The sequence below is a fragment of the Pseudonaja textilis genome, chromosome 12 (genome assembly GCF_049901715.1).
Source record: "Pseudonaja textilis isolate UNSWEBS1 chromosome 12, rPseTex1.2, whole genome shotgun sequence".
NCBI classification, from domain to species: Eukaryota; Metazoa; Chordata; class Lepidosauria; order Squamata; family Elapidae; genus Pseudonaja; species Pseudonaja textilis.
Genome location: NC_142001.1, coordinates 21,629,725 through 21,645,003, shown reverse-complemented (window position 1 = coordinate 21,645,003; position 15,279 = coordinate 21,629,725). Strand labels below are relative to the sequence as shown.

Below are 15,279 nucleotides of genomic sequence, written 5' to 3'. Positions count from 1 at the left end.
GTAATTTTCCTGAGATCCACTGAAATATGGCATCTTTGCTTGGCGAAGGACTGGCTTATAAGCTTAGGCAACTCCATCTGGCCAAGGCTGCTGTTCAACTTTCCTTGAGCAAAGTCAGTGCTTTAGGGCTTTTAAAATGCATTTTCTCATGTTGGACGGAGCATCATTTTTAACATCCCAGTGAGGTTGCCCTTTCCTCCTGTCAGTTTGGCCACTTTCCCCAGGTGTCTCCACTGAAGTCCTGTTCCATGCATCTCAAGGGAACAACCAGCCTATCTTTTCCTCCTGGCATGACTCCCTTTCAGTTTCTGCCGAGGACCAGGAGGAGGGATCAGATCTGGTCCTAGGAAAAGTAGGGTTGCAGGTAAATTTCCAAACACCCAAGAGCCCTGGGGCCTATTAATAGCTGGGAGCTGGCCCAATAAGGGACAGCCCCATAAAGTCAGTGAAACCTTTAGCTATGAAAGTTACAGGACAAAAATTGTGAACTGGGTGTTAATCATGTGGCACCTACCATATAGCTGAGCTGAACTTCCCTTGTTCCCCTCCATTAATTTGCCCAAGACCCTACAAACAGCCTGTACTAACAAATCTCTGCAGATACAATTAATTGCAAGAGTAACAAAAACATTTAAATGGTTACAGGTTAATAAACAAATTGGACTATTGCAGTTGGCAAAGCAAGAAGTCCCGTATTCACATTCAAAAGTTTGTTTGAATTTGATTGATACAACTAGTGAGAGAATGTCCTCCCATCCTCCTTTTCTTCACTGCTTCTGCAGCCCCTGGCCTCTGTTTGCTCTGATTCCCCATGTGGTTTCTCCATGTTATTATTCAAGGCTTCTCCCAAAGGCTTTCATCTTTGTCATCAGAACCATGGCAACCTCATCAGCATCAAGCTTCTGCCTAACAACAGGTGTCAGATGCTTTCGTGGCCTGTCCTCAGCAGACTCAACAGGGCAACCTGGGAGGAACCAGCCTGGGGAGTCAGCCCCCAGCCTTCCGGCTTCACAGGAGGAGCATCGCCTAACTCTGCAGTGGGCAGCCTGGCTCATTAGCCGGAAGGTACAACAGAGCTTTCAACTAATCGCAACAAACCAGTTGCAAGCAGCAGCTGCCACAGACTATTATGTGGACATTTTGATATCAGTTTTCTCACTAACTTGGGTGGTTTGTTTTGTGATTGGTTCCAACAAATTTATCAGTAGTCCGAATAAAAGCAAAAGTAGTAGCAGTACTTGTATTTAACTCAATGGGAGAACTCAGTGGGACAGAAAAGAATGATCATTAAACTAACCATGAATCAAAGGAATAATGTTCAAGGACTTGAAGCATTCTTGCACTGCAGAGCTGAGTTGGGGAGACCCACCCACCAACTATGAGCAAAAGCCACATCCCTGACTGAACTATGTCACCTGAAAAGGGGGAAATGTCAACGCTCCCACAGGAATGCAGGCTACCTCCACTGTATCACCTCACCTGATTAAAGATGGGCTTCCAAGCTCTTCTTTACAGCCTTTCAAAGCCTCCCCACCCAATACTCCCCCACTGCTTTCCTGTATTGGACAGGTAGCTCAGAAGAAGTGCCAAGTGTGGTAGGCAATTCAGAAGGGAACTATCCCGGTTTCTTCTCTTTTTTTTAGTCATTACCCTGGCTGAGCATCTGCAAAAACACACAGACACTTCTTCCGTTCTGCCCTCTGAATTCAGCCTACTGGGGTGCGGGGAGTAGGGGGTCAAAGGAGGGGACCCAGGGCAAGCAGCCCCCAGGCTCAGCAGCAAGCAAGCAAACTGGGTAAAAGGAAGAAGCCAGCTCAGCTGTGCCAGAGAAAGAGCCACCGGGCTGTGCGTAACAGACAGTTGCTGTCATTCCGGAGCAGTTACAAAAGTCAGTTGAAGAAAAAGAAAGAGGCCGTTGGAACAATAGAAGAGGCATCTCAGAACTATACCCAGTGCAATGTGTTTGTATTACTGACCTCAGGTCTTGTTATTGATCAGTGCTTATTCCTAAGTTCTCTGACACCTGTTATCTCTGTCACACTTGAGGCTCTGGACAACCAAAACAGCCTGCCCGCTTGACTGCCACCCTGCAGATTGGCACACATGTCAATGTTTGTTCCCGTTTGATGGCAAAGCATTTCCCAAGTGCCCTTAGTTTAGCCTTCCAGCAACTGCAACTGAAATAAGGGATTTCTTTGCCAGGGAAAGAAGCTGCAGGAGGGCTGCTGCCCGCTATCTTTAGCCCCATGAAAGTTTGTTCCTCCAGGCCCCACAACCTAACCCTTCCTCCAGCTCAGTAGGCTTAGCCGGCCCTTCCCCTGCTACTCACTAGTCGGTGCTCTGCCACGGCCGTGTCAGAGGCAGGTGACTGCACCGGAGGTTGGCAGGCCTGCAGGAGCAGCTGCTGCTGCTTCTGCTTCCAGGTGATCCTGCGGTCTGTGCTGAGCACCCTCTCTCCGGCCCTCAGGCACCCTTTGCAGTGTTGCTGGGCATTGCAGTTGGGCCCCTGACTCGCTGGTTCAAAGGATTTCCAGGTGTTCCAAGGAACTAGGAGGTCCTTTGTAGGCTGGGATGGTGCTAGGCGACCCACTTGTTCAGCCTGTTGCTCGAGAAAAGTAGAGTGAAAGAAGGACCCAGGAGCTGCCTACCCAGACAGCATTTGTTCGAACCTCTTTTTGAAGTTCTCAACCCTGCTGACAATGCTGAGCCAAATGCCCTTCAACGCCCACTCCTGCCACTGGCTTGGAAGAACCACCTGCCTGCTGTCGAGCCCTTCCTCTGGCTTGCTTGGTGTGGGAGCCAAGCCCAAAGGAGCCCGCTTTTTCTACTACTTTCTGCTGCTCAGGGACTAGGCTGCTTGCCAAGGTTACCTCCAGCACCAACACAGATTGCTTCGAGCTAACAGGTTTGCTGCTTTTTTCCTTTAGAACTGGGGCCTTTCTATTGAGCTGGTGGGCAAGAAAGTCAAAACGTGTTGGAAAAGGCCAATGGATGTCACTCAATCAAATTATCTCGGATGCAAACTCAACAAGTGAATTGCGTCTTCATCTCTCCCACTTGTACGTGCCTGGCTGCAGACAGTAAGACAGTCTTCCCACCACCTGGAAAATGATCCCCTCTCAAACTGGAGAAATGCCAAGGCTGAACTTGAAAACTTCTGTCTACATAAGACACCCTCTAAGCAGGGAGCAAATACAGAATTTGTGGCTATTGGTCGCACCCATAAATAAGGCCACATTTTTGCAAAACTATACTTTTTCCAAATTAGAAACTTGAGTTGGAAGTCCTGTGAAGGAGAACTTTGGGAGGAACATGACTTTCCAGGATAAAGCTTCAAAATCAGAAGATCTGGGGGGGGGGGGAGGCAAGGCTCGAGGCAGCAACTGCCACGCCAGCCACCAACATCCTCTGACACAGGCTCCCTAGTGCACCAAGGATGCAAAACACACTTAACAAAGATACAACAATCTTTTCCCTGGAGAAAGGGGCGGTGAGAAGTGAATGGCAGAGGAAAGGGCGTGACAACAGCCAAAAGGTTTCTCCAGCAAGAATGCAACAAGTCACATCCAGGTGCATTCAGAGAGCTGTTTTTTTCTTCTTCTGTGGGATGGCACAAAATTATATGCTGGGATTTGCTCAACTTACAAAGCAGCTCTCTGCTCTCTCTTGGCAGCAAGGCTGGAGAAGGACATCACTCTGATCGTTTATTGGGTGAGAAGCTAAAGTGCAGCAGTGCAAGATGCCCATCTCCCCCCCTCCCCCCGGCAAGTGAGAAGAAGACCCCCTAGCTGCTCCCCATAACAACTTGCTGCAGCTGCGGGTGGAGATGGCTGGAGTGGAGGGTTGACAGAGCTGGCAGAGCTAGTGCAAGCCCTGCTCCAGGGATCCTGAGCTGATCTTCTTGTCAGATCTTGACATGGAAGCCCTGCCAGGCTGCTACAGCAGAGCTTTCTACAGGAGGGAGCCCCATCCATGGGTTGAGCAGGAAATTGCATTACAAGATCCAGGCCTTCAGCCCTACTAGTGAGGTTGTTATGATTGCTCTTCTCCTGATAGCACAATGTCCACAGACCAGAGAGGAGGTGGATGCTAACCAGAGAGGAGTTATGAAATGCTGGAAGCAGCCAAAAGTTTCTAACATGGCCTGGGCAGATCCCTGGCCCTGCCAAGCTTGTCAATGCAACAGAAATGTAACAGTAAAACAGAAAAGGAAGAAAAAAGACACAAAGAAGTAGCTTACAATCTTCTTTTATAGAAGCTATAAGTACAATTAGAAATTTTACTCTATGGTTATAACATGTATCTTCTTTCTACAATCTATTCAGTCTAATCATCCAAACCACATATCATGAGTTCATTTTTTTCTGTTTCTCACAAAATGTCTATAAGACGTTTCCAGTCAGTAATAAATGTAGATATTGTTTTTTTCTCTGATCAAAGAAGTAAATTTAGCCATTGCAGCAAATTCCATCATCTTCACCAACCGTTCTTCCGTGATGGGCAGTGCCGAATCTTTTCATCTTTGCACATACAATAATCTTGCTGCAGCTATCATGAATAAAAAGTTCCCCAAAATTATATACAAATTAGACCCTGAAACCATGCTGCAGCCCCACCAGGTAGAGCAGATCCAGAAATCAGCTCCACAGTAAGGCTAAAACTATTTTTTTTTATTGAGAGTGACTATAACCACAGTCTTCCTCGGCCTTCTTACGTTCTTGTGACCAAGGGAGGTTTCTGTCTGAGCCCCTCCTGCATGTTCTCTGTCAGCTGTGGGCTTAAGGTTTAGTTCACCCTTCCCAGCCGTGATACTGGAGTCTATCGAGACGATCTTCATTACTTTCTGCTAAGTCCACAAGAAATAAAAATGGGGAGAATGTGAAAAGAGGCCAGCAGGGATATATGCAGAGCCCTCTAAAAATCAGAATTCCAATGTTATCATGCTCTTACATGCACAGCACCTCCACATTATCCTCTAACTTGGACTGGAGAAGAGTGGAAGAGAGGGCAACTCAATGCCACTTGCACACTCACCCCATCCCCTAGGAAAGACTATGAAAATGGGAAAGGAGACGTTTTCTCCCTCGACGACCCAAGAGGGGCATTGCAGGGAATAACAATAATAATAAAGATGAAACCTGGCAATAGCTTACAGCAGGAACATTAAAAAAGAAACTGAAGGCTGGAGGGGCAGCCTTTCCTCTCTCCTCCTACCCTTCTGGCCACTAGAGACCAGGAACACTCAATGTCCCATTTCCCCCCGCCCCCACTTGGCTGGTTGCAAGTCTTGCAGCTAACCACATCATTTTCCTCTTGTGGCTGTCATGGGCAAGTCATCTACTGAGCCACAGACATGTGCCCCCAAGATTTGAACCAGGTCAGTCAGCAGATGTAGGCTCGAGTGAGGAGGAAGATCTGGCATTGAGATTCGAGCCTGCATTGCTGAGCAACATTGAGAGGAGTCTGGGGGAAGAGGAGGAGTTGAATCTGAGAGATGAGCCTGATTTATTAGAAGTTTCAGAGGCGTCTTCCTCTTCTGGAACTCCCTCCCTGATTGCACCTCAGGTGTTAACTGTTAATCAGGAAAGTGTGCCAGAGGCTTCAAGTAGTGATGAAACTGCCGGATGCTGGCTGGATGATAGGACTAGGAGAAGATTGAGACATCAATCTCAATTAGAAAAGAGACGTCCAGCCAAGGATTAATTAATGAGACTGACATGCCCCTTCAGGGGATATATAAGGAGCGTGCTAATGCCTCTCCCCCGCTCGAAGCTAAGTGGATTTTTAGTGGTTTTTGGATTCGGAAGAATACGTTTGAAGTGGCCGTCGTGATTTATGAACAATTCAGATTTGCCAGACAGATTCCAGGAAGACTGCTAAGGACTGTGAAAACAGAGCAGTTAACTCTTTTGGATATGGTTTTGTTTTGCTTGAATATTTTGAACTCTGGAACTGTGTATTCTCGCCTGTGGATACAGGTGAGACATAACACAGCCATATGTTAAAGAGCCAGGCAGAGGCCAACATGGAGTAAAGGAACAGCTCTTTCTTGTGCCAACTCCCACTTTGCTCTTCCAGTGCACACAGTTGCCCAGAAAGATCAGCCAGCTGCGTTTCAAACAGCAGAGGGAAAGAGGACAAAGTGACCTGGGCATTGCTATGCATCCAGTGGTGGGATTCAACTTTTTTTTACTACTGGTTCTGTGGGCTTGGTGGGTGTGGCATTGCTTGGTGGGCGTGGCAGGGGAAGAGTGCTGCAAAATCCCCATTCCCTCCCCATCCCACTGACTTGCTCTCCAGCTCCGTTCTCCTGTGCAGGACAACAAAAGGAGACCCAGCCGATCAGCTGGGACTCAATGGGAGGCAGAGAATAGAGAGGGGCAGGGGCAGTCGGGGTGGTATTTGCCAGTTCTCTGAACTACTCAAAATTTCCGCTACCAGTTCTCCAGAATTGGTCAGAACTGGCTGAATACCACCTCTGTGCACATCCCAGGCTGAGGGGACAAAGCTGTCACGGCATTTCAATGCTTTACAAGGGAAGATCCATTTTGGTGGCCCTCCCACCTTACCTGCTCCATCATCGCCCTAATCTCCAGGATGCCAGACTCCTCCAGGGATCCATCTGAGACCAAGTTCACCCCCAGGCACTAAAGGGAGGAGGTGAAGACAGATCAGGGCTAGTCCATACTGAAAAAGCTGGCAAGCAGAACAGAGCCATAAACAGTGGTGGGAGCAGGCTGGTGAAAGAGGCCCCAGCAAGACTGGTCAACCTTGGGGATGTGGCTGCACCCCCTGGAAAACATGACCCACAGAGTTCCATGGGGTGGTTGGTCATACCTGATTTGGACCCATCTGGGCCCCCACAGCAGCTGGAACAGCTGGAGCCCCAGGAAGTGCAGCCCTCGGAGGATGTTCCTGGAGGAATAGATCCTGCCCTCCTCAAAGAAAGCTGGGCAGCTGGGACATGGGTGCAGAAGGCCTGACTCCAGCCTGCATGGGGCACAGAGACAGAGGCAGAGCTGAAAGCTTGGCAAGCTCCTGCTTGCTCAGAGGGAGGACAGGCCTATCTCCCCACAAGCTCAGCCATGAAGAAGCCTCTTCAAAGAAGGGGAAGGATTGGCCAAAAGAAAGAGAAAGACGCCAACACTGGTCCCTGCTTGCATGCTTTGCCTTTCCAAATTCCCAGTGAACGGAATGCACATCAAACCAGCTGAGACAGATGATGGTCTGCTGTGACAACTCAACCCAGCAGCCCAGAAACAACATCAGGTGCCACTTGGAAGCCTCCAGGTTATGCCCCAGCCGTGGCCAATGAGGGGCCGTCTAGCTTCTGTTTATAAAAATCTCCTAAGAAGAACAGCCTCCTCTTCTCATGACAGTTCCTAAACTTCAGCCAAAAGAACTCCCTTTTTTGTGACTTGGAATCTTCCAGGCTATTGGAAAGGGGAGACATCAATGCCACCTTAGTTAGCTAGACGGGGAGGCCGTAAATGACTCTGGGGGTTACTTTGCCTTGCTTACCCACTGCCCCACCCATGCAGCTGGTACTGCCTCCGGTAGAGGGATCCTTTACCTTAGAGCTGAAATTTCTTCTCCCAGGTGGGCATCCTTTTTCTTACCTGCTCTGCCTCTGCCTGATCCTCTCCACTGCCACCTGAGGGGCCTAGTTGGACAGTCCCTCTTCCCAGATGGTATCCGCAAATATCTGTTGGGCACAAGATGCAAAGGAAGGGAACCTGGGCTGCCCAGCCACTTCTGCGGTGGCATCAAAGGCCTGCCCTGCAAATGGGCAGACCTTCCTCCCAGAGACCCTCTGGGAAAGTAACAGGGACCTTGGTCAATAGCCCACATGGCTCCCTGGCATAGCAAGAGATGCTGCACTAGGCCAGCAGCATCTGCCAGAGAACATTGGCCTGCCCCTCCCAGCACAAGCAAAGTGATTGGCTTAGAATTAAACATGACACATCTCCATGGGCACGTCCTGCTCGCTCGTGCACACAGATGTATGTTATCACCACAATCTCCATTGAGCCTAAAGGAACTGGCCACCAGCAGGCCTCAGTCACTGCAAGAACACATTATCTGAGCTACCTTGAATATGCTGTCACTTTGGCTGCTGAGGAGCAGGAAAACCAGCTCCTGGGCATTTGAGACTGGTTCAATGGTGACCCGGCATGGTCTTCCTTGCTCTGTCCAATGTGGATTGCCTGATGCAACCCAAAGACTGGGAAAGGGGACCTCAAGCCAGGAAGCATTGTACTCATATGGGAAGGGGGCTTTCGTCATTCTTCTCTTCTCTTGTTCTCCCCCCTCCGCAGCAACCCACCTCTATTCTCCCAAAGGTGGCGAGGACAAAGCACCCTCCATAGCTCTTCACCAGATACCTCTGGATTCAACCCATAGCAAAGATGCCAGACGTGGCTAAAGTCCTGGAAAACCCCTTCTGTTCCTGTCTCTGCACCCACGCCCAGCTTTGGCCCAGAACTGACTGACCAAAGGCAATTTGGTTCCAAACAGCACCTCCCCCTCTGGGGGGACCGGAGACCTCTCTGTCATCTACCCCTCCCTGGCCTTTTGGTTTGCCACTAGGGCATATTCTTCATTCAGTCCCAGTTGCTTCTTCTTTTGAGGTCCAGGCTGGAAGGCAAAGCTGAGGAACTTGTGTCAGCCATAGGCTGGTTTAGGGATGGTTGGTTCCAGGAAAGGTCAAGGCTGCTGCTGTGCCCCAGGAGGTTGGGAAGAGAGAGACTTCATTTCTAGGGGTGGGTGGGAAGGAAGGTGACCCCATCAGCCCCAGAAAAAAAAAAGCTTCCTAGGGCTGTTGGGAGGGAGTTCTATCGACTCTCCTTTCCCCATGGCTGGCTGTTGACCACCAGCGCCCAAAGAACGGGCCTGAGTCTTGCATGCGCATGTGGACACCCACAGCTACTCATGGTGTCTTTTGGGTCACAGGGGCGCTTGAATGATTCTGCACCAGGCAGAGAATCCTACAAAGCAGCAGGAGGAGGCCGGGAAGGGCAAGGAGGACAAAAGCAGTGGACGGCTCAAGGCCCGCCTGGCTCTGTCCCACCACGGGCGCTTCCTTTTCCCTTGGCCTGACTTCAGGACCTGCCGGTCAACCCTGCAGCGGTTGTCAGCGGCCTCGGCCCACAATTGGCCTGCCGTGGCCCGCCCCCCAGCTTCGGCTCACGGAGTGCTCGTGTGCTTGGCCGAAGGCGCCAAATCCCAGCCAGCCTGTGACCTGACCTGGCGCCCGGAGGCTCCAGCTTCCCTCTTGCGAGTTGACCCGAAAGGGAACTGGCGGCAGCTCCCATCCGCAGAGCCTGGTACTCCCTCCCACCCTGGGGCTGCACCACCCACCATCCTCTGCGAGAAAGGCCCCAGGGTTCCCTGCCTGCCACGGCCAAGGGCTCCTCTCCAGCCCGCCTCCCGCTTCTCTAAAGCAGCTTCCAACCAAGGTGCCCGAAAGAGGCTTGGGTGCCGGTACCCAGTCTCGTCAGGCTTTGCTCTCCGGAAGAGCTCAGCATATAATCCAGGCGTTTGAGAGGCAATCTGGCCCCGGCAGCCCGATTGCTGCCTTCAGTCTACCTTCCTCATGGGAAGGGCTTCTCCCACCTGACATCCTGCCATTTGTCACTCCCACTTGGGCGGGGGGTTGGATAAGATGACCTACAAGGTCCCTTCCAACCCTGATTGTCTGTTAGCCACCATAAGCTGGAAAAGTACAATATTAGCATGTGCGCGCGCACACACAGACACCCCAACATGTGGCACACAATCCAGCTCATGGAGCACGGAGAGCCAGGCTGGAGAAGGCTAACAGACCTAGAAATACAGCAATTGGAGCAGACTGTGACAAGCAGACGTGGCCTTTAAATATGTCCATGGCACAAACCATTTCTGTGGGCAAAACCATAACATCACCTGCTGCCACAAAGCCCTTGGATCTTCTACCAGGGACAAAGCTTGGGCAGTTCCATCCTGAAGGGAGGGCTGTTCCGCTGGTGGGCAGATTGGAGCTTCAGAAAAGATTCCTCCAAGGCTTCACATGGAAAATGCCAACTTCTCTTCGCTGGTGACCCCGAGACCCATCTGCCTGTTCCAGGTTCCCTGGACCCTGAATGGGACAACTTGCCACAGCCACCAGTCTCCCTGGAAACAGGGGGGTTGATACCAGGTTGGGAGGCAGCTCTCTTTCTTACGAGAGGGGTAAAATCTCCCTGTAAAGCGGGCAGTGAAGCGAGAAGGAGAGTTGCTGGACTTACAATGTTCGGTGTCGTCTTTTTGGTTTTACCCTTTGCCTCTGCCCACATCTAAATTCATGGCTGACCATGATCTGGTTTTGATAACAGTGCAAAAAACAATCTGCTACCCATGAGAAATGAAGTTTTTTTCAGTTTAAACAAAATGTATAAATACAGTAAAGCAGCATACAGAGTGTCACACAAGGAGAGAACACCTGGCTATGCATTAGCACCATTGAGAAAGAGAGGGGGTGTCGTCTTTGTCTGGGGGAGTGAAAACACTGAGCAGCAGCAGCAGCAGCAGCAGCAGCAGCTGTTCCTTCTGGCAAGGAGACATTTTCTGGGAATCCCGGTGAAAGGAAGGGGGCTGCCGGGTGAGGGGAGACCCAGAGCACTGAGGGCAGGAGGAACACGTTGACCCCCCTCCATTCAGCAGGGAAAGGGCCTAAGGGAAAGTGGACTGTCAGGGCAGGAGTCCAGTGCAGCTGACCCAGGGGCTGGGCATGTATCCCACCAGAGGAGGAAGTGCGGTTGCAGGAGAAGGGGGTCCCCGTCCAGAATCATCTTTGGCAGCGTGTTGCTCCCAAGGTCCACCTTTGGACAGGCTCAAGGAGAGGAAGACACAGATTGGGCCAGTGGGATAAGCCTGAAGGGCGAGAAAATGTGGTGGTGTGTTTCACGGAGGGAGGGGCTCAGTCCTTCTCCTCTGCCTTTCATATGCACCTAGAGATTACATGCCCAGACACAGGCACCCACCCTTCCAGTGCAACAGGTACCTCAGAAAATGGCAGTCGCCAATGCATTGGCTTTGTGATCACAATCATTCACTTTTGCCTTGGGCTACTTCTCTTGGGAGAAGGAGGCCTCACATCAAGGCTTAATCCATAGACAAAGGCAGCATTCCACAGGGAGAGCAAACACAGAGGTGGGCTTTCTTCCCCTCCTTTGGTTGAACAAAGCAGTGTTGGGTAGAAAGATAAAGTGAGCAGAACAGAAAAGAACTGGCATTTTCCCATGTCAGATACACCCCGTATCTGCCCTCCTCCTCCTCAGCACCATCCCAGGTAGGTAGAAAGAGTGGTAAAACCCCCAACCCACCTGATTCACCATCAGCAGCCAACCAACCTCTTGCCAAAAGGGTCAACATCAAAGGTGCTGAATGCCCCCCCCCCCAAATTGCAGTAGGGCCCGGCCTCTTCCCTGGGAGGCCACCCAAAGTGCGGTTCAGCCGTCTTCCTGTAAAGGGACCCCTGGGGCACAATTCAGCCATGCCTTCTACCACATCCCTGCCACCAGAAATGTTCCAGTTGAGGATCCTGCAACAGCCCAACCAAAGGAGTGAAGGGGGTGAATGTGCCAGCCACCTATGGAGCACTTGGTGAGGGTGGAGGATAAGGCTGTTCTGTGATGGCATCACCTGCCCACTACTTCCCAGGAGCGTGAAAGGGATTCATAATCTCCTCATATTTGGGAGGTGGGTCACTGTAGGACACGTTGGGCTCCTCTGCGCCACTGCTGCCACCACAGTCAGGCTGCCCCGTCACTTCTTCGTAGGAGGGAGGAGGAGTGGCACTACACAGTCTAGACAGGGGGGGAGCCATGTGGTCAGGCTCAAGAAGCGTCCTGGCCAGCTGACTGGGAGACCCTGGCCCCCGCTCGCCACTTGGGTCCTGCTGGCAGAGGGCTTCGCTCTGGCTGGGAGGAGCCTCGCGGTGCACCCTCACCCTGGGCAAGCTGCGAGCTGCTCGGCTGGCCAGGCCCCTATTTTGGGGGTATGAGGGGCGGTGGTGTGTGACTTTTTGCAGCTGGCAGCGCCAGATGATGAAGAGACCAATGACAATGAGCAACGCCACGCCTAGTAGGGGCACCACGACGTACATGGCATCGGAGCGGTCTGTCCCGTCAGAGGCATCTTTGACAGAGTAGGCATAGCCCTTCCAGAACTCCATCTGCCAGGAATGGGAGACACCAGTCAGCAACCATCCACCTTCCCGCCCTGCCCCCCCTCCCCCCCCTCCCCAAAGGAGTTAGCTCAATGGTGCCTAAGGATTTGGGCCATGTGCCAGGAGCACCTCATGTGCAATCCCTCAGTTCCCTCACTAGGAGGCAGTGCGAATGGCCCTGCTGCCTGGAGAAGTCGCCAAAACAAGACTACCAATGTACTTATTCCTCTGACTTAAAGTGCACGCTTTTTCTTTGGGCTTTAGTTGGTGCACAGCTTCTTTGTTTTCCAAGCCCCCAACTATTTGCCCATTTTGCTTTCCTCCTGCAAAATTCATTCTCTTGCCACCTGCCCACTCTTCACTCTTTTACACCAGGGAGCCTCTTATTTCTTGAGCAGTGAATAATAAGCCCGACCCTTGGAACAAACGGAACAGATGTTATGCTGAGCACCTGAAATTAACATGCCCCTTCCCCCCTTAACAGCTGAAGCCCTCATCCAGATGGATTCTTATCCACATCTTGAGATCCAAGTGGGAAAAGGGAGTTCGTGGGTGAAAGACAAGGGATGCCCCCCCCCCCCACTGTTCCCTCCCAGACCCACCTACCGTCTTCTCCTTGTTCTCAAAGACCTCCTTGACTTCCTCATAGCTGCAGACCTCCTCCACGCACTCGCGCTCAATGGTGCCCTGGCGAAATTCTTCCAGAAAGCCATTGGCCCGTGGAAAGCGCTTCAGGACAGAATGGGCTTTCGGGGCTGTGAGGAAGGCTGGAAGACAGGCACCAACGTCATCACCTTAACAGGCTGAGAATTGGCCGCAATGTCTGCCAGTTCCCATTCTTCTTCCATGGTAGAGGTCTTGCTGCTTTATTGCAGAGCAAGATCAGGCAAGCCCCTCCCACCGAAATCTCCAGTGGCAGAAGAAGCAGGTACCGCTCCTTAACCTGGGATGGGCAAGACTGGGCTCATTTGGGCTGGTAGCCCAATTCACTTAACCATGTCATAAACCGCTTTGATGCCAAGAGGGAAAACACTGCCTTAATACTGGAACAGCTAAAAATAATCTCCACCAGCCTCAGTTGTGGGCTGTGGCATTTGGAAAGGCTACCCAGCCTACCCTTAGAGGAGACATGCCAGAGGTGAGGGGGAGTAGGCACCTCCTGGGAAAGGTAACCTCAAATTAGGGCCAAAACATCCCCAAGACTCCCCCTCCCCCATTTGAATAGCCTAAGAACAGCCCTCCTCCCCTTCCTCTCCTTGCATTTTCAATCCAGTTTAGGAATGTAGAAGAAACCCAGCCAGCCACGTGTGGCACAGGAGGCCTTTAAGCCCCTTCTCCCCAGGATGGATGGAAAACATGCTATCCCTCCAGCAAAGAATTCACCTACTTGCCATGTTAGGTCTTCACTCTATCAGTTAAGGATCTCAGCCAACTGTTGGGAAGAGAGCAAACCAGTTAAAAATCCTCCTATTAATTCTCACGTTCTTCCCTTGCATCCTTGAAGGTGCTTGAGACTCAGCTGCCCACGCCAATCCCGAAGCTGCCCTTCTTCCTCCAGATAAGACTAACACAGGGTAACTGTCATGGAAATGTATCTTCAGAAGCTGAGGGTCAGCCACTGACAGCGTACATGCCAGGAACGCGGAGGAAGGAGGGAGCCCTGAAGGCAGGTCCCTTCATATATGGAATTGTACATCAGATGATGGAAGAGAAGCCGTAATCCCTCCCCGCCCCCCGCCCCCCCAACCTTGCACAATGCAGGGCTTCTGCGCAAGGAGGGGAGTGGCAACCCCACGGTCCAAACAGGATCTGCACTTCAGTTTCAAGCATCGCAACTGGTGAGCCAAACGCTCCCCCAACCTCTCAGGCACTCCCCGCTTCCCCCACGCAGTTGGACTCGCAGGTGCCAGCGCTGAGCTGGAAGTTTTGCCGGGGATGAGGACCAGCGGGGGTCTGGTCCTCAACACGCGCGGGGAGACGGGGTCGGGGAGGAGTTTCTGCAGTGGGAGCGAGCGCCAGGCGAGCCGGCCGCAGCAACCGTTCCACACACACACTCCCTCCCGCATTTTCCAAAGGGAGAGCCCTTCCTCGAGCGCACGAAGGCCGTGAGGAGTCCGGTGCCTTACCTCTGCCGTCGGGGGAGAGGTTGCCATGGCAACAGCGGCGTGCGGGATGCAGCGAGAACAGGATGCTGCTGACATCATGCGCGCCACCTGCAGGCATCGGGAGCAGCCACGGGGAACGGGCCTGCCAGAGCGCGCCCCTCACCCGAAAGCGCCTTCGCGAGAACTGAGCCAGCCTCGCCGCCAGTGCTAGGAGAGAGAGGCGCAAAGCCGAGGCGGCCACTCCGTCCCGTCCTCCGTTAAATTCTCCGAGACGATCCTGCTCCGCAACCACCTTCCCAGACCTCGTTTTGCTCGCCTGGCTTCTCTCGGGGGCGGCCGGAGGAGTCCTGCAGAAGCTCGGCGGGTCAGCCGCTAGTCGCGGCCCGTCGGAGGCGCCAAGGCTTGCCGCGCGCCTAGCCAGCCACGACCCGGAGGCGGAGCTCGCACGCACGTGTGCCCCCCGCCCCCGCCCCGGCCCCTCGCTGCATGATCGGATCGTCAGTCCGGCGAGCGGGGCTGGAGGCGGATCGCCCGCCCAGCCACGCTCCGAATGGGAAAGCCCGTACCTTTCCTTCTCGCGTGGACTTCTGGGAAGCGTGCTCCAGGGGGGCCGGAACCTCTTTGGGGACCGACTCGAGGCTGAGAGCGCGCGCCCCCGTCCCAGTCCCCGGGGCATTTCCCTCTCTCTGGGCCGGGGCTTCCCATCGCCGACTTCGCTCAGGCGGTGTCCCGCTCCGTAGAGAGCCTTTCCCAAGCGCTTCCTCGGCGGCTCCCGGGCGGCCGCCCCCCTCCCCTGTGGCCATTAAGCGAAAGAGGACGGGGCGGGGGAGGCAGTTTCGCTGCGCCTCCAATCCGTAAAAAAAGGCGCCTTCAGGCAAAGCCGGGGAGAAGAGAGGAGGAGGGTTCCGTTGAAGCAGCCGCTCGTGCCTCCTGGGGGGGGTCGAGCTGCCCGTGAGCCCTTCTCCCCGCCCGCTCCCCCAGGGCTTG

The 15,279-nt window shown here is 52.8% G+C and overlaps 1 protein-coding gene across 1 annotated transcript; it reads right to left on the bottom strand.

The window, feature by feature from the left end:
- Nucleotides 1-10,383: 10,383 nt before the first annotated feature.
- PRRG3 (proline rich and Gla domain 3) lies at nt 10,384-14,721 on the bottom strand. Its single transcript, XM_087941269.1, has 4 exons — nt 14,314-14,721; nt 13,575-13,619; nt 12,794-12,954; nt 10,384-12,193 (listed from the first exon to the last, which is right to left on the bottom strand). The coding sequence occupies exons 2-4, from the start codon at nt 13,579-13,581 to the stop codon at nt 11,669-11,671; spliced, it is 693 nt and encodes a 230-aa protein (XP_087797395.1). The 5' UTR covers nt 13,582-13,619; nt 14,314-14,721; the 3' UTR covers nt 10,384-11,668.
- Nucleotides 14,722-15,279: the final 558 nt, after the last annotated feature.